At 38.5% G+C, this 23,522-nt stretch overlaps 2 protein-coding genes across 4 annotated transcripts in view; one reads left to right on the top strand and one right to left on the bottom strand.

The window, feature by feature from the left end:
• Nucleotides 1–16,974, bottom strand: part of LOC139474480 (uncharacterized) — a 44,540-nt gene extending 27,566 nt beyond the window's left edge. Inside the window, exons 1-3 of the mRNA XM_071257519.1 lie at nt 16,907–16,974; nt 14,816–14,959; nt 9,636–9,791 (exon numbers count right to left, since the gene is read on the bottom strand). Coding sequence (XP_071113620.1) covers nt 9,636–9,791; nt 14,816–14,959; nt 16,907–16,908 — 302 coding nt within the window. The 5' untranslated portion in view covers nt 16,909–16,974. The remainder of the gene's footprint in view (nt 1–9,635; nt 9,792–14,815; nt 14,960–16,906) is intronic.
• Nucleotides 4,614–23,522, top strand: part of LOC139474479 (dual specificity protein phosphatase 16-like) — a 75,592-nt gene continuing 56,683 nt past the window's right edge. For 2 of the 3 annotated variants that reach the window (XM_071257518.1, XM_071257516.1), the window contains exon 1: nt 17,156–17,370. The gene's annotated coding sequence lies outside the window, so the exon portion shown is untranslated. Of the gene's footprint in view, nt 4,876–17,155; nt 17,371–23,522 lie in introns of those variants that run through there. The other variant, XM_071257517.1, reaches the window with a different exon arrangement.

Raw genomic sequence — 23,522 nt, 5'->3', positions numbered from 1 at the left:
ATAACTCGAACATTCAAAATCGACTTATCCTTGGACAACTCAAACATTCAAAATCGACTTATCCGATACCTCAATAGTTGGTAGTGCAAGAAGGGAATATTTCTAAAACACCGGGTCCAATTCCACAAAACCATCTTAGTACTAAGGCGATCATCACTTCCGTAATGTAACACAGACATACAACAGTCAGAGTGCTAAGTTGGCTTGGTGGAACAGGGCCTAGTTCTATCAGTGCCCAATCTCTGAAATAACATTATTCTTCGTTGCTACCTCAATCAGCATGACATCCAGACAAGGCAGCATGTGCACACACCAGCTCCCAGCAGGAAGACATTGTTGGTCGTACATCAAGCTTCATCACGTCAGTACGCCTGGCTCAATGTATTCCTAACACCTCGCAGAGAGCTCAGTCACCGCCTTATTTAATTGTTTGTGCGGAGAAATAGAACAATCACAAACAATTACTGATCTATTTGAGTGCTCGGATTATTGATATGAACAGCACATTGAAGATTGCAAACTGGCATCAAGCAAGCAAGTCCTTACTCTGAGATTCCTCTCTGCAACTGTGTGAGTGAGTGCCTGTCTTATGATGCAGGCAACACTATTGCTGCTATTTGTTATGCATTGTAAGAGGTAGTGCAATGAGCTGTATTGGTAATTTTTAGATTAATGATTGGTTTTAAAAAGAAATCAATGATGGTCCCATTTCTATTTGCCTACAGTGCATTGCGGCTACAGTGCCGATCGCCTACAGTCAAGCTGGTCTTTAGTGCACTTTGCCTACAGTGCATTGCGGCTACAGTGCCGATCGCCTACAGTCAAGCTGGTCTTTAGTGCACTTTGCCTACAGTGCATTGCGGCTACAGTGCCGATCGCCTACAGTCAAGCTGGTTTATAGTGCACTTTGCCTACAGTGCATTGCAGCTACAGTGACGATCGCCTACAGTCAAGCTGGTTTATAGTGCACTTTGCCTACACTATGAAACATGCATCCCTTACATAAACTGGGGACAACCATATTTGTTTCCCAAAATACACAGCTGTGTAGAAGGGGGTGTGTATTATACATGCCATAATGAGTTTTGAGGTTTTTTCCCCCCCAACGGAGACATTTAGGGAGAAGGCGGTAATAAGTGCTGCACTTGTGCCCAATCCCTTTGTCTTTTTGGACACTAAAATATGTTTAATAATAATAAAACGGAGACATAACCGTGAGCACATAGCACTGGAAATACCATGTCAACAATCCATACTGGAGTACACAATGTAATCTTGTAATTACACTGTCAGGCTATAAAAAGTGTTCATTGTATATCTGGACTTATGTTTGTAACTTATCTCATTAATTTTATTCAAAATTTCTTTTAATATTATTTTATTATTTTATATTGATTAATTTCAGCGAAATCATGTGTGAAGTGATCCGAAGATAGCACAACTCACTGTTATTTAGAGCAACCACGGTCAGATTACCGCTATTGATGCCTTGAAACGAACTTTAGTTGAGAGAGAATTGATACATATATCATAAGTGCCTTACTTTGACTCGTTAAAAGTCATACTTGTTGCATTTTGATGATTCTGTGTCAACATCTAGTTCTCAGGATCACATACGGTACATGGGAGCCTCAACGGTGACTGGACAAATTGTTCCATGTGAAAAAACATATCCGGCAAAAGCTTAGGGTTATTTTTATTTTGAATATTTTTTGAAAAAGCTGCAACTAAAATAACATGATATTGGAATAAATTATCCCTGATAAAAAAATAGTTTCAGATACAATTTTCCACGATCCTTGCATTAAAATCCTTTAAAGTTCAATCATTGGGTAAATTTTTAACCGAATCACCAGTAGATTCCAAAGAAACGTGTGTACAGCTGATTACTTTTTCCGGCTTAGTTTACGAGAAAATGCACAAGGTAATCTTAATCCCTGCATGTGAAACAATGACTAACAGAACAAAAAAGAGGGGGGCCATCTAATTCCTATGTTGAACACCTCATCAGCAATCATGGCCATCTAATTCCTAGGTTGAACATCTCAACAGCCATCATGACCATCTAATTCCTAGGTTGAACACCTCATCAGCCATCATGACCACCTAATCCCAAGGTTGAACATTTCAACAGCCATCATGACCATCTAATTCCTAGGTTGAACACAGCCATCACAACCATCTAATCCCAAGGTTGAACATTTCAACAGCCATCATGGCCATCTAATTCCTAGGTTGAACACCTCATCAGCCACCATGACCATCTAACTCCTAGGTTGAACACCTCATCAGCCATCATGGCCATCTAATTCCTAGGTTGAACACCTCATCAGCCATCATGTACATCTAATTCCTAGGTTGAACACAGCCATCACAACCATCTAATTCCTAGGTTGAACACCTCATCAGCCATCATGGCCATCTAATTCCTGTGTTGAACACCTCCACTGACTCAGCCATCATGGCCATCTAATTCCTGTGTTGAACACCTCATCAGCCATCATGGCCATCTAACTCCTAGGTTGAACACCTCATCAGCCATCAGGACCATCTAATTCCTAGGTTGAACACCTCATCAGCCACCATGACCATCTAATTCCTAGGTTGAACACCTCATCAGCCATCAGGACCGTCTAACTCCTAGGTTGAACACCTCATCAGCCATCATGGCCATCTAATTCCTGTGTTACACCTCCACTGACTCAGCCATCATGGCCATCTAATTCCTATGTTGAACACCTACACTGACTCAGCCATCATGGCCATCTAATTCCTGTGTTGAACACCTCCACTGACTCAGCCATCATGGCCATCTAATTCCTGTGTTGAACACCTCCACTGACTCAGCCATCATGGCCATCTAATTCCTGTGTTGAACACCTCATCAGCCATCATGGCCATCTAATTCCTGTGTTGAACACCTCCACTGACTCAGCCATCATGACTATCTAATTCCTGTGTTGAACACCTCATCAGCCATCATGACCATCTAATTCCTAGGTTAAACACCTCATCAGCCATCATGACCATCTAATTCCTAGGTTGAACACCTCATCAGCCATCATGACCATCTAATTCCTGTGTTGAACACAGCCATCATGGCCACCTAATTCCTGTGTTGAACACAGCCATCATGGCCATCTTATTCCTGTGTTGAACACCTCCACTGGCCAACATGGGGGGTTACTCAGGATCAAAGTCCGCATGTGAACCCCCTCATGGTGTGTAGAACGTGGTCAGGGAATGGCAATCATTGAATACTGATAATGGTGCCTAACGAGGTACCTCTGGTATAATCTGCGTCCAGCCTTACAGGCCCTTCCTGCAACATCTACTGACAGCTTGTTAATGTTTAACAAAACATCCGGGGCTGGAGAAACCTATTAACATTCTGTGAGTCATCAACTCATGAGTGAGTGAGTGAGTGAGTATGGTTTTACGCCGCTTTTAGCAATATTCCAGCAATATCACGGCGGGGAACACCAGAAATGGGCTTCACACATTGTACCCATGTCGGGAATCGAACCCGGGTCTTCGGCGTGACGAGCGAACGCTTTAACCACTAGGCTACCCGACCGCCCCTATCAACTCATGATAAATGTAGAGATAAATAAAAACAATTTTATACAAGTAACAAACAAACATAAAATATGTGGTAATTAAAACAAATTCTTCATTTGGATAAGATTCTGTTGCTTTGTGGAATCTGTCCTCAGTCGTGTACGCAAGCGGGGAAGCCATGATGGTGCGAGCAGATGCTGACACCCACTTATACTGATTACATCCATCTTATTGCACAGCACATGTTTGTCTGGTAACAGGTCTAACCTCTGGCTGTATTACCATGGTCATTAACTGGACTTATTGCTTGTTATTATTAAGTCAGAGCTGTTTGTCGGGAGTCACATATCAACTTAAGAGAACATATTTCCAAACCCTGCCATATATTAGTCCCATGGAAATCTCACCCTGGAATCAATAGACATCCATCACAGAGTGACTGCTGTGAGAAGTATCTGGTCACTAAGGTGAAACTTTTTCAAGACAGGTTTATGGGTTCCATCAACTGTTTTCACAGTGAAAAGTGGGGAAAATACAATCTGAAATGTGCTCTTCTTTTTATTCGGCCATAGGCAAACTTACGTGTTGACCTCAAAAGAATTGCACATACAATAACTTACATGTGGACCTCAAAAGAATTGCACATACAATAACTGCAAGAATATTTATCAGGTGACAATAGGTCAAATAACAAGACATATTCAGATAAAAAAATAAAAAATAGAGAATCTGAAATGTCTTTTAATGTTTTATTTAATATTCTGCCCCGATTCATTGCCCAGCTTTGTCCCCAAAAGCCAAGAAACAAAGGTTTAAAGACAACAAACTTCCATCTTCTTCTCTCCAGGGATGATGAGGATAATTCACAAGTCATTACTATTATAAATAACAAACCAGTGAATTGATTACCCGGTAATAAGCACCGTGAAGGCAAGGCTGGACAGTGTGGAGAGACTATCCAAGAGATAAGGACATAATTCACTTGGAAAAGTCTCCCGCAGCACAATGAACACTCCCCAGAAATGAGTCATCACTGCTCTGATAGTAAACACTATATGAAAGTAGTGGTCGGTGACATCAAACTAGGCAGCTGTAATCTTCAAACTCAATTAAAATCATAGCTGGGTGTCCCACTTGTGGAATGATGTTGAAGCAATGCAGAGACAATGTTGAGAGACAATTCCTTATTGCCTGTGATCAGTGACACTTAATGCATGCCATGAGGACACTACCTGCAGAGTAGACCTACACCAAGCACACTGTTAAATGCATGGATTATGGATTAAATCAACTTACACAGATTGAGTTACGCAGGTAAGGTTATTTTAATCAGGAACAGGTATAGTTGTAGAACGGAGGCATTGACTGACAATAACATTAAAACATGCTTCTGTAGGTAATATGACAATAGAGTAAGAAAAATAACTTTGGCTTCAACAAGTCCGCAAATTTATCCATGTTGATTTTTAAAAGTTTATTTATGGTTTTCATATATTGATGAGAAATAAAGTTAAAAATCATTTGTTTGATAAATGGTTGTCTCATTGAAGTAAAACTAGAACCACTACAATTTAATCCAAAATGAGCAGTACTATGGACAAGAATTATTACAGATGGTTTTTTTGTAACAAACAATAAATTAAAATCACTGCAATGATCAATAAAAGTATGTGAAGTGAAAATCACAAACTAGTTCATGAAAAAAAGCAATATTCATAAAGAATATTTAATGTCCAAATTGTATAATCACCAAATTTCAAGCATTGTTTATTCATTCATAGTTCTGTTTCAAAGCAACATTTTCTCAATTTATTTGCCTGAATAACATCCATTTTTCCATTCAAGGAAATGTTAATTTCATATGAAGCAGCCAGTAGTCAATATTTAGGTCAAGTTAGTGAGACTAACTTATCATAATCTTATTCAGTTGTACTTGGTGGTGAGTCATTCACCACACTGCTTAGGGAGGACGTCTTCGGTTTGATAAAACATACTTGTCGTCAATAAATCTTTGTGGCTTTTTTCTCAAAACATATTTCTTATTTTTATTAGGCAAGAAGTAATAATATATATTTTTTAAATCTTCTGTTCAAATAAAACAGAACATAATGTCTTTAGCCTATCACCATCAAGCTATAAATTTAGGATGTTACTAATCATGTAATTATTTTACCAACATGTTCATACAAAACATGGTTTCCTAGACACTTGGTTAGAAGTTAAGGAATGGTGAGTGGGTGAGTGAGTAAGACAGGACTCTGGTAGGAATATTACAGGAATATAACGGCGGGGGACCAACAAGCACTCAGAGCTTTTTGCTCTGTTGGGAATCAAACCCAAGTCTTTGATGAGTTGATTGAACACTTTATTTACCATGAGTGGGCTCCCCTACCCAAGGGTTTAACTAGACCTGCTGAGAGGGGTATGTTCGGCCCAAAGTCTGTAGGAAATGTCAGTAGGAATTACCAAATTGCAATTAAATAAAATATATATAAACTTCATGTTGATATTATATATAGATTGCAATCTCCAAATACAATCTCAAAATGTGTCTGAACTTAAGATTGAATCCCATTTTCGATTAATCTGGCAATTTTGGATAAATCCTTGCTACCACACTGTACATGTTAAGGGCACCAAATTTATGTTTATAACCAGTCAAAACATATTAGATACACAGTTTGTGCTGGGAGTCATAATTGTTATGAGTTTTATGAAGCGTATTCAGAGTCGCTTCAAGTCTCCCGTTAACTCAATATTCTGTGGTGTATTCATTCGCCATCAAGGTCGATTCAGATAAAATTTATAAAATAAGAAATTGTTTTAAGTTTGTGAATTCATTGTTTGTTGTTAAAGGTCCAATACCCATTCAAACAAAAAGGTGAATTGTATTGATCTGAACAAATAATCCGTTCTTGAAATGCTGGAAAAAAATAATTTTTCGTCAGATTTACAATCAATAACACTGGGCATGGAACTGGACGAAGAAGAACAAATTTCTACTCAAACAAAAACTCCCCCTGCCAAAGAATATGGTTGGGATCTTACATAGATACAAACAAAGATAATAACTTCCTTTCACAAGCTTGTTACCTTGACAACGTGCCCCATCCTTGTTATCAAAGGGGAAGCAATGTTATAATTTGTCATTGGCTTACATCGTAAAGGAAGATTTCAATCTGGATTGTGGTTCAAGGATGGTCCAAACGTATTTGGTTCAAGGGTATCTCAGTTCCCACCAATTGTTCTCCAAGTATTAGTCGTAACGTATGGGCTTTCATTGGGTGAGATTACTCGCCCGATTAAAATAAGTCTTGTGGCTGAAGTTGCAGACTGGATGTCATCTGTACAGCTTATTCCTGGAGCGTCATATACAAGATTATACACTAGGTGTGATATTCTACCAGTTATTCCCCATTAACTAACCTGACAGGGTCACTGGCCATACAGGCTTGTACAGATATAAACATCCACTTGCACAGGACTACAAAGAGATATTGGGACATTTTTAACATTTCAGTCAATGCCCCACTATGGACCATTAGCTGCAACTTGCAAGTATAGCATTAAACACTGGGAGAAGAGATTTTTTCAGATAAAAGTGAATTTTAGAGGCATAATAAAAATCATAATTGCAAAATAACATTACAAAAAAACGACCTCATGATATATTTAACAATATTTGACAAAGTAATACCAAGGAATCCGAATGAAAGTATAAACAAAATAGTATGAATAAGGTAATGTAAACAATATAGTGTAAAACAAGGGAGTGTAAACAATATAGTGTAAAACAATATAGTGTAAACAATATAGTGTAAAACAAGGGAGTGTAAACAATATAGTGTAAAACAAGGGAGTGTAAACAATAAAATGTAAAACAAGGGAGTGTAAAACAATATAGTGTAAAACAATATAGTGTAAAACAAAAGAGTGTAAAACAAGGGAGTGTATACAATATAGTGTAAAACAAGGGAGTGTAAACAATATAGTGTAAAACAAGGGAGTGTATACAATATAGTGTAAAACAAGGGAGTGTATACAATATAGTGTAAAACAAGGGAGTGTAAACAATATAGTGTAAAACAAGGGAGTGTAAACAATATAGTGTAAAACAAGGGAGTGTAAACAATATAGTGTAAAACAAGGGAGTGTAAAACAATATAGTGTAAAACAAGGGAGTGTAAACAATATAGTGTAAAACAAGGGAGTGTATACAATATAGTGTAAAACAAGGGAGTGTAAAACAATATAGTGTAAAACAAGGGAGTGTATACAATATAGTGTAAAACAAGGGAGTGTAAACAATATAGTGTAAAACAAGGGAGTGTAAACAATATAGTGTAAAACAAGGGAGTGTAAACAATAAAATGTAAAACAAGGGAGTGTAAAACAATATAGTGTAAAACAATATAGTGTAAAACAAGGGAGTGTAAAACAAGGGAGTGTATACAATATAGTGTAAAACAAGGGAGTGTAAACAATATAGTGTAAAACAAGGGAGTGTAAACAATATAGTGTAAAACAAGGGAGTGTAAACAATATAGTGTAAAACAAGGGAGTGTAAAACAATATAGTGTAAAACAATATAGTGTAAAACAAGGGAGTGTATACAATATAGTGTAAACAAGGCAGTGTAAACAAGATAAACAAGGTAGTATAAACAAGATAAAGAGTAAACAAGATAGTGAAAACAAGACAGTATAAACAAGATAAACAAGGTAGTGTAAACAATATAAAGAGTAAACAAGATAGTGTAAACAAGATAAACAAGATAGTGAAAACAAAGACAGTATAAACAAGATAAACAAGGTAGTGTAAACAATATAAAGAGTAAACAAGATAGTGTAAACAAGAAAAACAAGATAGTGAAAACCAGACAGTATAAACAAGATAAACAAGGTAGTGTAAACAAAACAGTGTAAACAGATAACAGTAACACACTGCGCAGAACACTTGAGAAATAGGGTGTTACTCTTGCCAGCTTATCGTAACCAATCAATACCAGTTGATAAGACTGCATGTTGAGATCACAGTGCAACAGTATATGACATGTTACTTTGCAGCTTAAATGGCATCAAGTTGTTCATGTATGCTGTGATCTACAATCCAGACACACGAATCGTAAACCACCTTAACAGACCTACTATGAACGGTGGGTAACCAATATAGCCTTGTTGTCCACAACAAGGATGACTCACTGCTTGCATCACCAAGTTGATCAAAATAGCCCTTCTACTTCTGCTAGACTCTGTGACACCTTAACGTTTCGCCAATCTCATTGGTCCACGCCACAATACGTCAATTAAGTATTTTTTATTTTCATGAAAAAAACTGACTTGAATAAAGCCCTGAAAAATACCATGGCCTGATGAAAACATCTGTGTCTGATTCTTACAACACAACTAACTTCAACAACAGAAATAACACTCACAGTAATATTCTAAATATTTCATCACTTGACGCTGTGAGTGAGTGAGTGAGTGAGTGAGTGAGTGAGTGAGTGAGTTGGGTTTAATGATGCTTTGAATAGCCATTAGTATGTTGAGAAAATTCTACAGTGAGTGAGTATCTACTATTTAGTGTTTGGTGTAACAGTTCTTAAAGCAAACATTTAAGGTAAGAATCAATATTTTTTACCTAGTGTGTATTGTCCCACCACTACTAGTCATGTGGTTAACCTTGTCACACCAAGACCCAAGTTCAGTTCCCAATATGTGTGCATGTGTGAAGCACATTTTTGGTGTCACCCTCCATGATAGGATCCCTTGGAAACCTAGGATAGTGGGTTTGAATCCCGGTTCGCCCCATTTATGTTTCTAGGTTTGTCAGCACCCTACCCATGCTATTGGGTTTCACCGAAGTGGTAAAAGTCTGAGACCTGCATCACTTCGGGCTTTCCTCCCACATTAAGCTGACACGCCGCGATATAACTGGAGTACTGTTAAAAGCGGCGTTAAACCCAACTCACTCACTCATTCCATGATAGGACTGCAGTCATGCTGAAAAGGAACATTACACCCATTCCCAGTTACCTGGTCCCTCATAAAGAAGAAAAAAATGATCTGACTTACACGAACTTGACAGCCTGCAGCACAGAGGGGTCCGGGGTGGGCATCCCATGTACGGGGAGGGGCAGGCGGGACAGGGGGTGGCGGCAGATGAAGGTCACGGTCTGGTTCTCAGTAGCATGTGTTACAGCACATTGAAACAGCAGGCTTGTCTTGCCCCTGTGGAAGACAGACATATGACATACACAACACCTGTACAGGTCTTATTCCTGTGTTCTAATGCTTGTGGGACACACTCATTGGTCATGTCTGGAAGACACCCATTGGTCATGTCTGGAAGACACCCATTGGTCATGTCTGGAAGACACCCATTGGTCATGTCTGGAAGACACTCATTGGTCATGTCTGGAAGACACCCATTGGTCATGTCTGGAAGACACCCATTGGTCATGTCTGGAAGACACCCATTGGTCATTTATCATGTTTATGGACGACACCCATTGGTCATTTATCATGTTTATGGAAGACACCCTTGGTCATGTTTATGGAAGACACCCATTGGTCATCTTTATGGAAGACACCCATTGGCCATTTGTCATGTTTATGGAAGACACCCATTGGTGTTGTTTATGGAAGATACCCATTGGTCATGTTTATGGAAGACACCCATTGGTCATGTTTATGGAAGACACCCATTGGCCATGTTTATGGAAGACACCCATTGGTCATGTTTATGGAAGACACCCATTGGCCATGTTTATGGAAGACACCCATTGGTCATGTTTATGGAAGACACCCATTGGTCATGTTTATGGAAGACACCCATTGGTCATGTTTATGGAAGACACCCATTGGTCATTTGTCGTGTTTGTGGAAGACACCCATTGGTGTTGTTTATGGAAGACACCCACTGGTCAACAGATAGGGAGGTAGAGAGCTTACAGAGAAATCCTTTACCATGTTTACTGGTGACCTTACAACAGATGGGAAGTAGAGCTTACAGAGAAATCCTTTACCTTGTTTACTGGTGACCTTACAACAGATGGGAAGTAGAGCTTACAGAGAAATCCTTTACCATGTTTACTGGTGACCTTACAACAGATAGGGAGGTAGAGAGCTTACAGAGAAATCCTTTACCATGTTAACTGGTGACCTTACAACAGATGGGAGGGAGGCAGAGCTTACAGAGAAATCCTTTACCATGTTTACTGGTGGCCTTACAACAGATGGGAAGTAGAGCTTACAGAGAAATCCTTTACCATGTTTACTGGTGACCTTACAACAGATGGGAGGGAGGCAGAGCTTACAGAGAAATCCTTTGCCATGTTTACTGGTGACCTTACAACAGATGGGAGGGAGGCAGAGCTTACAGAGAAATCCTTTACCATGTTTACCGGTGGTCTTACAACAGATGGGAAGTAGAGCTTACAGAGAAATCCTTTACCATGTTTACTGGTGACCTTACAACAGATGGGATGGAGGCAGAGCTTACAGAGAAATCCTTTACCATGTTTACTGGTAAGCTAACAACAGATGGGAGGGAGGCACAGCTTACAGAGAAATCCTTTAACATGCTTACTGGTGACCTTACAACAGATGGGAGGGAGGCAGATCTTACAGAGAAATCCTTTACCATGTTTACTGGTGACCTTACAACAGATGGGAGGGAGGCAGAGCTTACAGAGAAATCCTTTACCATGTTTACTGGTGACCTTACAACAGAAGGGAGGGAGGCAGAGCTTACAGAGAAATCCTTTACCATGTTTACTGGTGACCTTACAACAGATGGGAGGGAGGCAGAGCTTACAGAGAAATCCTTTAACATGTTTACTGGTGACCTTACAATAGATGGGAGGGAGGCAGAGCTTACAGAGAAATCCTTTACCATGTTTACTGGTGAGCTAACAACAGATGGGAGGTAGAGAGCTTACAGAGAAATCCTTTAACATGTTTACTGGTGAGCTAACAACAGGTGGGAGGGAGGCAGAGCTTACAGAGAAATCCTATACCATGTTTACTGGTGACCTTACAACAGATGGGAGGTAGAGAGCTTACAGAGAAATCCTTTAACATGTTTACTGGTGAGCTAACAACAGATGGGAGGTAGAGAGCTTACAGAGAAATCCTTTAACATGTTTACTGGTGAGCTAACAACAGGTGGGATGGAGGCAGATCTTACAGAGAAATCCAATACCATGTTTACTGGTGACCTTACAACAGATGGAAGGGAGGCAGATGACATGAGTCCTCCAGGTCACAAGAGCTCCAGACAAGCTGTGAATTTGCGTAAATAGGCAAACTGAATCACCATTACCCAATTAATTTTGAGTTGTTTGCGTACAAATACGTATGAATAAATTTAAAATCCCAAAGTATAACGCTCTGTGTAACTACCTGATGTATCCTTTTGAACTTGTCTGCATGCATTCCTTGACAAATCTTTATTGACTGATAGAGTGCAGGCACCACACACACATGAACTCGCTGCAGTGAATAATGCATACAAAAGTGATGTGTCTCTTACCGTAAACAGGCATGTATATCCCTGTTGTGAGTTTATTCTAACATGTCAGACACTTGGTGCAGCACACGGACAGATACAAATCGGAGGTCACCAGAAACAATATTTCAAGCAGAATTATTCAAAACAAATGGCTACTCATTGACATAAAAGTACCCAGTAGACAGAACCAAGGGGAGGAAAATATACTTAACACCCAAAGAAAACTACCCAAACCCAATGTGAACGATAAAATGTGAAAAAAGTTATCTGTTGCCGTGGGGCAGGTAACCCACTGACAGTGAAAACCATGAGTCTGGATTTAGAAACATAATATAAGGCCTGGGGATATGTATCCCAGAATTTGAGGCTCATATACTTCTTAATCGGTCAGTGGTCCAGAACCTGTCAATGCTATGCACTTGTGACACTTGGCTATCAATCAAAATATTTTCTTGACCTTCAAGTAAAATTTCAATGATCCATTTAGCATTGACAATTAACTTGCACTTGTGATGACAACAGGTCAACTGGTACACACATCACGTCTGCTTGCAGATTGAAGGGAGATAACTCTTCCAGCATCATGCAGCTTCACTGTTCACATTAACACATGTGCCCAGAAGCATCATGCCATTTCAAGGATACCAAAATACATTTGTTTAATTGATTCCTAAAGAATTAACAACTGCTGAGCATGAAAAAGAATTAAAGACAGGGGTCAAAGGGTCAAGGTCCATACATTCAAGGATGATATGTTCAGGTGAGGTGAGTCGAAAAGGGGTCTAACGACCCTTTCAAGATTATTGCGCTCACCTAGCAAAAGTGTGTGTGTGTATGTGTGTGCACGCGCGTGCATGCCTGTCTAGTCTTAACTATAGCCGCTTTTAGGGTGCTAGTCTCGGCCACAGTTTAACATGGATACCCGAATTCGACACAGTATACTAACTCCGAGCTGACCAGCCCTCCCCTTAATGCCAGGTAACAACTAGTACCATCTTTTAATGTCTAGGTATGACGCAGCCAGGGATTGAACCCCAACCTTCCCTTTTCTGGACAGACGCTCTATTCTCTAAAGTGAGTGAGTTTGGTTTTATGCCGCTTTTAGCAATATTCCAGCAATATCACAGCGGGGGACATTAGAAATAAGCTTCACACATTGTACCATGTCGTGATTCGAACCTGGGTCTTCGGCGTGACAAGCGAACGCTTTAACCACTAGGCTACCCGACCGCCCCCTATTCTCTAGACCACAGAGGCAGTCTCATATTATATTATTTAAACTTGGGGTGATAGTTGCATTTCAAAAGGAAAGTACGGATGTAAAAAAAACTGCAAGTATTCTGGTGGAAGAAACTAGGAGCATCTTTATAATTATTCCTTTTATAGTCCATCAAAATTGATCACCATGAGTCTCAATATACAACAACAGTAATAACAAGTGGAGCCACCAAACAGCAATACGTTCTTCAGATAACTGACAGACAGACAAGCTTATTCAATGAAAGGCCTGAGGCCCATAATACACACACGAAAGAGTCATTTCACAGGTGAAAGTATTTTTCATCAATCAGGCCACACATTATTTATTTTTTGTTTGCCTGCTCTCCTACTGAAAAGCAGCTTGAAAAGAAATAAATTAAACATGAAAATATTTATTTTTATTGTCTTTCGCAAGTAATTTTTACCCTTAATAAAAAACGTTATACAGAAATTTCATATCTACATGTCTGTGATTCAAGTAGCCACCTGCAGTTTTAAATCCACTACAGATTGATTTTTATATGGAAAAGCTGGAATAAATCTGTGTAACATAAAATTTATAATGTTAATAAGGAGTAAAAATGACTCACAATGTTTACCCAGCTTGTCCTGCAGTTTCTCTATTGTATGATGGTAGGGGCTGGGGTAATATATCATAACATCGTATTTCCAGTTATCAGTGTTCCTGTTCACCAGTAATTTCAAGTTTTTTACCACTAAAATGAAGCTTGGACCGGTAACTCATGTGACTGCTAGTCCCATTTGGACCAGCAATAAAGTACCTCATAAATCTTCGTTGTACAACAAAACATTGGCGATAGTCATATAAGTATAGTTTTCGAACAAAGTCAGCTTGTCTGTTACCATCAGGGTTTCCCATAATCTATTTTTAGTGCAAGTAAATGACATTTTGCTTTGCTTCACGGTTAAATATATATTTGTTGCAACTTAGTCTCTAAATATTCAAAAGAAAGAGAAAATTGTGACTGAACTTTGTGTGAATGATGTTTAGATCTAACTAAGTTACTTCGGAGATGATGTCATCGCATTAAACATGATGTTGAAATAATTAAAACCAGGTAATTTTCATAATTTTTTTCATGTTTTCATGACTGGTAAAAAATGTGTTGGAGTTGCCAGTCCACCAGAACTGAAAGTTTCAAAAGCCAGCAGGGGCACTGGTTATATATTAGGGTCAGCCATATCACCTGTGGTTTCTTTTGATGGAGAATCCAAACTGACCTGATTGTTTGTGGACAATTGCAACTCAGGCGAAACCCATGTATGGTGGTCACAAACCAAGTTTCATATAAATCTGGGACGGAAACCGTTGACCAGCAGAACATGGCACTAACTGTGAATGAAAGGGCAACGTCAATGTCTTCTCTCTTAATGTAAGATAGACTGCTGTTAGAACTAATAGAGTGCTGGTCATAACAATCCCACCCGAACAAGAGTTACACAGAATAATTCCACTTACACTGCTGAACTGCCAGTAACAATTACTCCTGACGGCTTATCCTGGGCCATCTTCTCGACCTGGTCAAGGTCAGCATGGGTGGGCAGCATCCATGGGGACGTCATGGGGAACATGTTGAATAGTGCCATGTTGTAATCTGTCCACCTTGGGAAAAAAGAATTTCATCTTTCTATGCAGGTTTCTGAATTGATACGGAACAAACATTCTGTCTGCCATGAGACTGAAATACTTATGCAATTTATTTCTTTTCATTCTGTGGCTTTACAGAGCAACGGAAATATGTTTTGTTCATTGTACCTGGTCAGTCAGTTTTCTGGTCATGTTTGTGGAAAATGTCTGTTTTGAACAGTATTCTTAAAAGGACACCACCTAAAAGTCCATTAAGACATCTTTAACATGGGACAAAATGACTCAGGTTGGCAGGCTATTATGAACTTCTTTCCCTGAATGAGTGAGTGAGTATGGTTTTACACCGCTTTTAGCAATATTCCAGCAACATCACAACGGGGGACACCAGATATAGAGAATCTCACCCGAGTGTCCTTTGATATCAAATATATCAACACAAGTTGATAAAAGTGGTTGATATATTTGATATCAAAAGACACGAGGGTGAGATTTTTTTTATCATCCAATATCATTCTTCCAACTTTTTCAATTTGTAGACATGGGCTTCACCCATTGTACCCATGTGGGGCATCAAACCCATGTCTTCAGCGTGACGAGCGAACGCTTTAACTACAAGGCTACCCCACCGCCCCGCTTTCCCTGAAAGCGATGCAAGTAGTACCAAGCCAGACAAATATTAATGGGACTGAATCTGGGATTTGAACCCAAGACCAATAGATCATGGCAGTGCATAATGCTAATTGCAGAGATCTCAATATAAGGGTACTCAAAGATTATATACAGGCTTACTTATGAAACCTCATGACATGGCAGCATTAGAAACTAACAGTTTTCATCCACTAGTCCTTATAATGATAACATATAGCAAAACCCCTAAAAAGGGCAAATTTCTACTAGTCCTTATGATACCTTTACCATTGGGCAGTTTTGCAAGGACTATAGGAGTAGTGCCAATTTCTAACGCTGCATGGAGTTAGCTGCATATGATTAAATTCTCCTGTTCACAAAAGAGCCTCCTGTGGAGAATCTGTTTCAGTGACATGGTTGATTGTGTGTCACTGTACCCGGATTGTGGATTGTTGCTCATAATCACTGTATGTCTGGTCCTGGGAGACCATTGGGAGAAAAGGGGCAGGAACTGACTGGGTATGTGGTGGCAACAATATCTTGATCAATGAACCATGTCACTATATAGAAAAGTTCCAGCAGAATAAATAACAGCCAAATATTATATCAAATTGTTCCTGAGAAAAATAGTCTCAGTGACATTTGCAAGTCACTTGATGTATTGTTGGATCATAGGTTTTCGGACATCATACATGTTCGGACAGCTATGTTTATCGCGATTACCTGGGTGTCACACAGTCATTGTAAATTGTCATATGATGGCTTGTTTTTAAGATATAGATGTCTTTTAAAACTGAGTGAGATGTTTTACAGTCGCTCATGTGATTAGCAAGAAAAAATATGAATGTTTCTGAAGTGTTCAAAAACCCATAACAAGGGGATAAATAGCTTGAGATCTAGATTCACAAAAAGTGATACACAATAAAGAAGATAATATATGGATGTCAACTTCTTTATTAAGAGGATCACAACGTTTCAGTGTATATGCTTACTGCTTCATCAGGCGAATGATGATGAATGAGTAAGCATATACTCGAAACGTTGTGATCCTCATAATAAAGAAGTTGACATCAATAAATTATCTTCCTTAGATCTTTATTGTTTGGGGGGGGGGGGTTTAAATAAAAAGTGAAACTTCTAAGTGCGTTAATTCATATTTTGTATGTGAAGGATACCGGTAAGAAAATATGTGACTGAACGGTCATTAATATATTAACAGATTACAAAAAAACCGACATGGGCGTTTTTTTCACATTTGGGTTTTACCTGCTTCAGATCGGAAATCACAAACGTCAAGAAATGCGAAACGGTATATAGAATTGAAACATGGCTTACATATGGGGGATTCAAAGTTGTATACAACAGGGTTGTTCACACTTGTTGACAGCGATTCTGTGGGAGTAAACTCTATAATTCACATATCACAAAAATTCTAATTTCCCGCAAATAGGAATGCTTTTGCTTCCGGGAATCGCTTTGCGTCTTCCGGTGATTTGTCAAGCTCAAGACGTATGTAACGGGAAATTTGATTGGCTATGGGTGAATCATGTTACTAAAATTAGCTAGTGACCTCATTCACGCGTACTCGGACAGTGTTTGAAAATGGCTGTAGGATCTGTTTTGAAGATATGTTACGTATATTTTATTAATCTCAATGTGTCATAGTTATTCCAACAATACTCCGGTACACCAGAAACACTTACATCAACGAGAACAGCCAGTGACAAGTTGGATATGTGTGTGCCGTAGGATCAGGCGGACAACTTCACTAGAACCATGTTGAATCGTCTGTCAGCGACGTAAGTTATGCTGGTTTTGTTTGCAATGAACGCGTGTGTTTTGGCCTAGTTCCTCCGTCTGTCTTTTCTTGTTGCTATAGGGTTCAGTTTATGTAATACACTGTAGATGTCGAGTCGATAAGGTGAATGCATTTTGGTTGTTCATTTGATGTGCCGCTTATGCCGGTGACCGGCCACACGGTTGAATAAATGGCAGTGTTTATACATGTGAGAAGTTTGACCTCTGTCGGTCACACACTCATACTGTAAGCAACTGGGAACTACGGTGTACCTGTGTGTATTCCACGGTGTTATTTGAGGAGTTATACCAATCAACACGTGTCCAGGATACTTCACGGGTGTGTATTATGTGACGCTGTTTCATAATCTACAGGTGTCCGGTAGATACATTTCCAGTGCGTTATGACTATCATGTGTCCAGTCATATGGCACACCAGATTTAGGACTGACAACGTGAGTCACCGTGAGATAGGATTATTAAAATGTTCCTACTGTTCCGATGAAGTTGATCAATTGTCATTTCACGGCTAGTTGCAATGTCAGGCAATGATGTTTTATATTTTACACTATATGCCACACACTTATGATACAATATTTGGACTTGTTTATGTCAGGGCTATTGCAACACAGGAAGACTTTTGAAATTATAACATACTTTGGCTCCCCAACTTACACATGGAGTTCACTGAAATTCTAAATAACACGACAGTAACATTTGGTATATTTAGCCAAAATATGTGATATATTCAATCAGCTTTGTAACAATAATGATTCAGAGGTGTTATGTAATCTGTACCATTCCTTGATTATTCATAGGACAATTAAGGATTGGCCCAAGGGAGTGTTTTTTCATGCTTGAAACTTGTGGATAGGTGTCAGTTATGAGATATGGGTGAAGATGTGAATAAAAGTAAAGAAAATCATATTATTTTATAACCTCTTGACAGCTGTTAATATTGACAAAAAGATATATTTAGATCTAGTCAATTAGTGTAGATGTTAAGTGTATGGTAAGTGTATAGCCAAAAAGTGAGTCACTGAAATAGTGAGATTGCAACAATTATTGCACAACGAGCTAATTGATAAGAATGTATGAATCATCTGAATACAATTATTATGATCTTGATTGTGATAATGTTCTTGGTATTAACATGTACATGTAATGATGTTGATGCATCTGAAGGTATTTAGTACTATTTACCATTCCACTATCTAATATGAATAAAGATGTGTGTCAGTTTTCCTTTAATTTGTCTGTGTAACCAATCAGTGTGAAATGCAACTGGGCAAAAGAACCCTGTGATAGCCCTAGTAAATTGTGTGACTGTTCATGAGGTAAGCCTCCTTGTGATGTTGACCATAGCCAATGATTTTATCAGCAAAGGTTAATTTAAGACATCTATATATTGGGAGGTTTATGCAGATGTTTCTGTTAAAACTTGCTATTCACCATTTTTTTACATTGAAACTTATCAATTATGAATTGATAAAATTAAACATTATAATATATGATTTTAAAAATTAAAAAATAACCCCTTTAGCTGAATTGTACATAATTTGTTATCTGGCAAGAGTTGTAAAACTAAATAGCAATGAATACATACACATTTCTAGCAAACATGTTTTGTGATGCATTCACACACAAAAACATGCAAGAAAAAGCTGATAATGCTACTCATTTTACTCTTTGTTTTGAACAAGACAGCATTTTTTGAAACCTTACACTTGCAACAAGAGTGTGCTGAACTGATGATACATGTGGCGGTAATGATGAAGATAGCTGGCATGTTGTAGAGTCAGCCTGTCATTAGTCATGGCCGTAGCCGTACTTCCATAAGCACACATGTATGTCATTGGGTAAGTGGAACAAATCTTATTGGGATGTTTCCTAAATACAACAGTTGGTTTGTCCTTGCCAAGATAAACATTCCATATTTCCTTTCTTGATTCATTCTGGAATCTGAGTCCAGGTGATGTACACCTCCTGTCTCATGGGTGCACTTACAGATGTCTTCACACACAGAATACACATTCTCATGTGAATCATTCATGTGGAGTATTTCTGATAAATGTTTGTCTTGTGTTCAAGATCAGGGTTCTGATGCTGCTAGTCGTTGTGATATGTCAGAAGGAAAGCTTTTTGAAATTGGTGAATTTCAAGAAGTCTTTTTGGGTGGGACTAGACATTGACATACTTGTGCCTGTTTCTCAGACAGGTTAATATAGGGTCCAGCCTAACCTGTGACCTAAGTCCTTTCAGTTACAGGTGGATAAAAATGTCAATAATGTTAAAGGTAGCTACAAGGAATGACAACAACATTAACTATTCCAAAATGACAAACTATAATTCCAATCCAGGGATTGAATTGTATTGCAAACTCGCTGCTAATGGCTTCATCACTGCCAAGTGGGAGTGAGTTCTATATCAGTCTAATTGCAGATGGTTTGTTTGAAGTCAAGAATAGACCTGGTTTTGCCGCAGTCTGTGGTTGCATCATTCCTGCCAGATGCCAACATACTGCTACACAGATAATGAGATATTGTTATTGAAAATGCTCGTTCATAGGATAACATAGTTAATAATTCTGATCTGGAAAGGATTTTTGAAAATGTCAAAATCAATCAAAGTTTATTTTCTTGCTGATTTTGTATAAACCTTTTTGTCATTTTTAATATGATATGATTTATGATGGCAGCATTTTGAACAGTGTCATTATCTCCTAATTAGGCTAAATACGTGTCAGGGTATACCATTCCCGTGAAGATTCCGGGGTAGAATAGGTCTTCAGCAACCCATACTTGCCGTAAAAGGCGACTATGCTTGTCGTAAAAGGCGACTAACAGGATCGGGTGGTCAGGCTCGCTGACTTGGTTGATACATGTCATCGATCCCAATCGCGTAGATCGATGCTCATGATGTCAATCACTGGATTGTCTGGTCCAGACTCGATTATTTACAGACCGCCGTCATATAGCTGGAATATTGCTGAGTGCAGCGTTCAACAACAAACAAACAAGTAAGGGTATTTCATTTTTGAAGGCATGAAAGTATGCAATGTGAACTGTACAAATACTGAAACACAGACCTTGAAGTGAGTGAGTCAGTTTGGTTTCACCCCGCTTTTAGCAATGTGCCAGCTATATCTCAGACTGAAAATTAGGTCACTGTGGTAAACATTAAGAGAAACACACAGGTCATAACACTGTGTTCAAACCGCATATCCACTGTTGATCAACTATCATTTCGAGGGCTTAGGTCTTTGATGTGTAATTCACTGATATAGCTGAAAGTGGGAATTCCATGATTTAATGAATATGTAAATTTCCTGTTGCAGTTCCAAAACACTGATCAACAGTGCATGCAGTGATGACATGCATAATTCTTACTACAGGCATTGGTAACTGAAGCTGGTTTTGACCATAGTTGCATGCTACACTGATCGTTGTTGTTCTGGATAGTTTCATTGAATGTTATTTGGTGGAACTTTGTTCGCTGGCACCCACTAGATCATAGTGCTTTTGGTTACTAATAGACAGATTTATTTCATATGGAGAAAGTAAGTTATTACTAATCCCTATGTCAGAAACCGATTATCAATGTGAATATCCAGAGCGATAACCAGCACAAGGTACTGTTATGCACTTTGTTGTGATATGATAGATATATCACGATTCCTGTACTTGGCAAGTTAAGGAAATATTTCCATTGTCAATATACCAAGGAAATAGACAGTAACCCAACTGAAACACATGAAGCAGATTTGTGTAAATTAATAAAACAATGAGCTAAGACTTCTTGTACATACAAGAAGAAAGTAGTATTTTACCATCCATGTTCATACCATTTTACAACCCGTGAAGATCCAGGGTAGAATGGGTCTTCAGCAACCCATGCTTGCCATGAAAGGCGACTATGCTTGTCGTAAGAGGCGACTAACAGGATCGAGTGGTCAGACTCGCTGACTTGGTTGATGCATGTCATTGTATCCCAATTGCGTGGATCGATGCTTATGATATTAATCACTGGATTGTCTGGTCTAGACTCGATTATTTACAGACTGTTGTTATATAGCTGGAAAATTGCTGTGTGCGGCGTTAAACAACAAACCAACCAAATCAAAACATTTCACATGTCACCCTTGTTTCGAATGGAGCATGTAAGTCAAGGGGCCCTTATGACAACAGTGATAAGTTAGCCACAGTTACAGCGGAGAAGACCGAAAGGACCACCTATTAATTTCAATAACTGCTTGTATATGGTATAATATATCATTTCATGACCTATGTATACAATACTTGTATCATGTTATATCAACATATAACCTATGGGATACAACATTTGTATCACTTTTTATTAGTTCATGATCTAATTATACAATACTTGTGTTTTGTATCATTTCTTGATTTTAAGATACAATACTTGTGTTGTTTTATATCAATTAATGATCTACAGATACAATACATGTATTTTTTTTGTATAATGTCATGGTCTTCCATTACAACACATGTATTTTTTTTATTGATACCTATTGACCTATTGATACAAGACTTGTATTGTTTTGTATAAATTCATGATCTATGGTTCTCATACTTGCATCTTTTTGTTCAATTCATGACCTACAGATACAATACATGTATCATGGCACAGAGCATAAGAATGCACCAATATTCAGTGAATCGTTGAATTCCAAGTAGTATTTGTTGGTTTGACTAGATAGATCACTGACTGACGTTGGATTGTGTGAACATGTTGATAGCAGTAGGTGTTTTAGAGGGTTAACCCGCTGATATACCTCTGGCTGTATCATTACAGCAGGTGTGTCATGGCGGAGATGGCGCTGAGCCTGTTCATAACAGTAGATTTGGTCAATCTTTCATTGCAGTGAGTGAATATTGTGCATTGTATTAGCAATTTTGATATTCAAACAATCACATTCTTCTTGCATTAGGCATCCACCTGCTTTAAATTTGATAAAAATAATAAAATAATTATCTATGTTGTTTCCCAAACCATGTAGTATGTTCTTAGTTACGACCAGATTTGTATTGTGACATGCACATGCAAATCTAGCAAACTAACTATGCTAGCTTCAGTGAAAAGGTCATGCAATCATTCATTGTATGGAGTATGCACTTTTGGTAAGGGGTTTAGCATGTTAGAAATGTCCTTTCTATTCTTACCAAAGATTGTTTTATTGAACAACTGAAGAACATTTGTGGTTTTATATAACCTAAGCATTTTAAATGAACAATTCATTCAATTGCTTCATTCTGAAGTGTAAAGAACTTTCAAATGCTGGAAAAGTCGTCTGTAAAAGTGAATGCAGTGTTTGGTTCTTCAATAGCAAAAAAAGACTTTGTAGCTGTTTTGGGAAGAACTAGTTATCTTCTTAATGTTTTAGGACAGGTCGGGTAGCCTAGTGGTTAAAGCGTTCACTCTTCATGCAAAAGACCCAGGTTTGATTCCCCACATGGCTACAATGTGTGATGCCTATTTCTGGTGATCTCTCTACTGTGATATTTCTGGTATAATGCTAAAAGAGGCATGACACCATTCTCACTCACACTTCCTAAATGTATAAACTGAGTAAGGCAATACAAATTAGTGTGATATACTGTGAAATGGGTCATCGGAGGATATGATCTAAAAATGTATCTTCAAGCCTCAATACATTTTTAAATAGGACACTTACAGTGTGAAAAGCACACAGGTTTATACAAGGGGCAACCAGTTATGACTCATGCCCTTGTGATGATATCAGTGATTGTCAGGTCGAGTCAACACCTGGTGATTTTGTAATTTGTAGGAACCTTCCTTGCCCTAGTCATTGTGTCACGGCTGTTTGGAGTTCACTAAGTGATGGATGAAGTCACACAGCCAAAGGAGATCATGAACGCAATGATTTAGCGAGGGATGCTAGATGACATGTTGAACTGAATAGGTGCTGTGGTAGTTTAACTTAATGTGTACATAGGTAAAATGTATCTCACTCAGTATGAATAATTGTTAGTTTGTCACATTGACATCTAAGTGTCTCATCTAAAGATGTCAAGTTCATATGCTCGAATATGTCCGACTTTGAATGCTATCATGTATAGGAATTTGATCGATAGCACAAAGCAGAGATATACTGTCTTCAGGTTTTGTGACA

The sequence above is a fragment of the Haliotis cracherodii genome, unplaced genomic scaffold (assembly GCF_022045235.1).
Source record: "Haliotis cracherodii isolate W230 unplaced genomic scaffold, xgHalCrac1.p SCAF_3, whole genome shotgun sequence".
NCBI classification, from domain to species: domain Eukaryota; kingdom Metazoa; phylum Mollusca; class Gastropoda; order Lepetellida; family Haliotidae; genus Haliotis; species Haliotis cracherodii.
The sequence above is the reverse complement of the archived record's forward strand: the minus strand, read 5'-3'. Positions and strand labels throughout refer to the sequence as shown.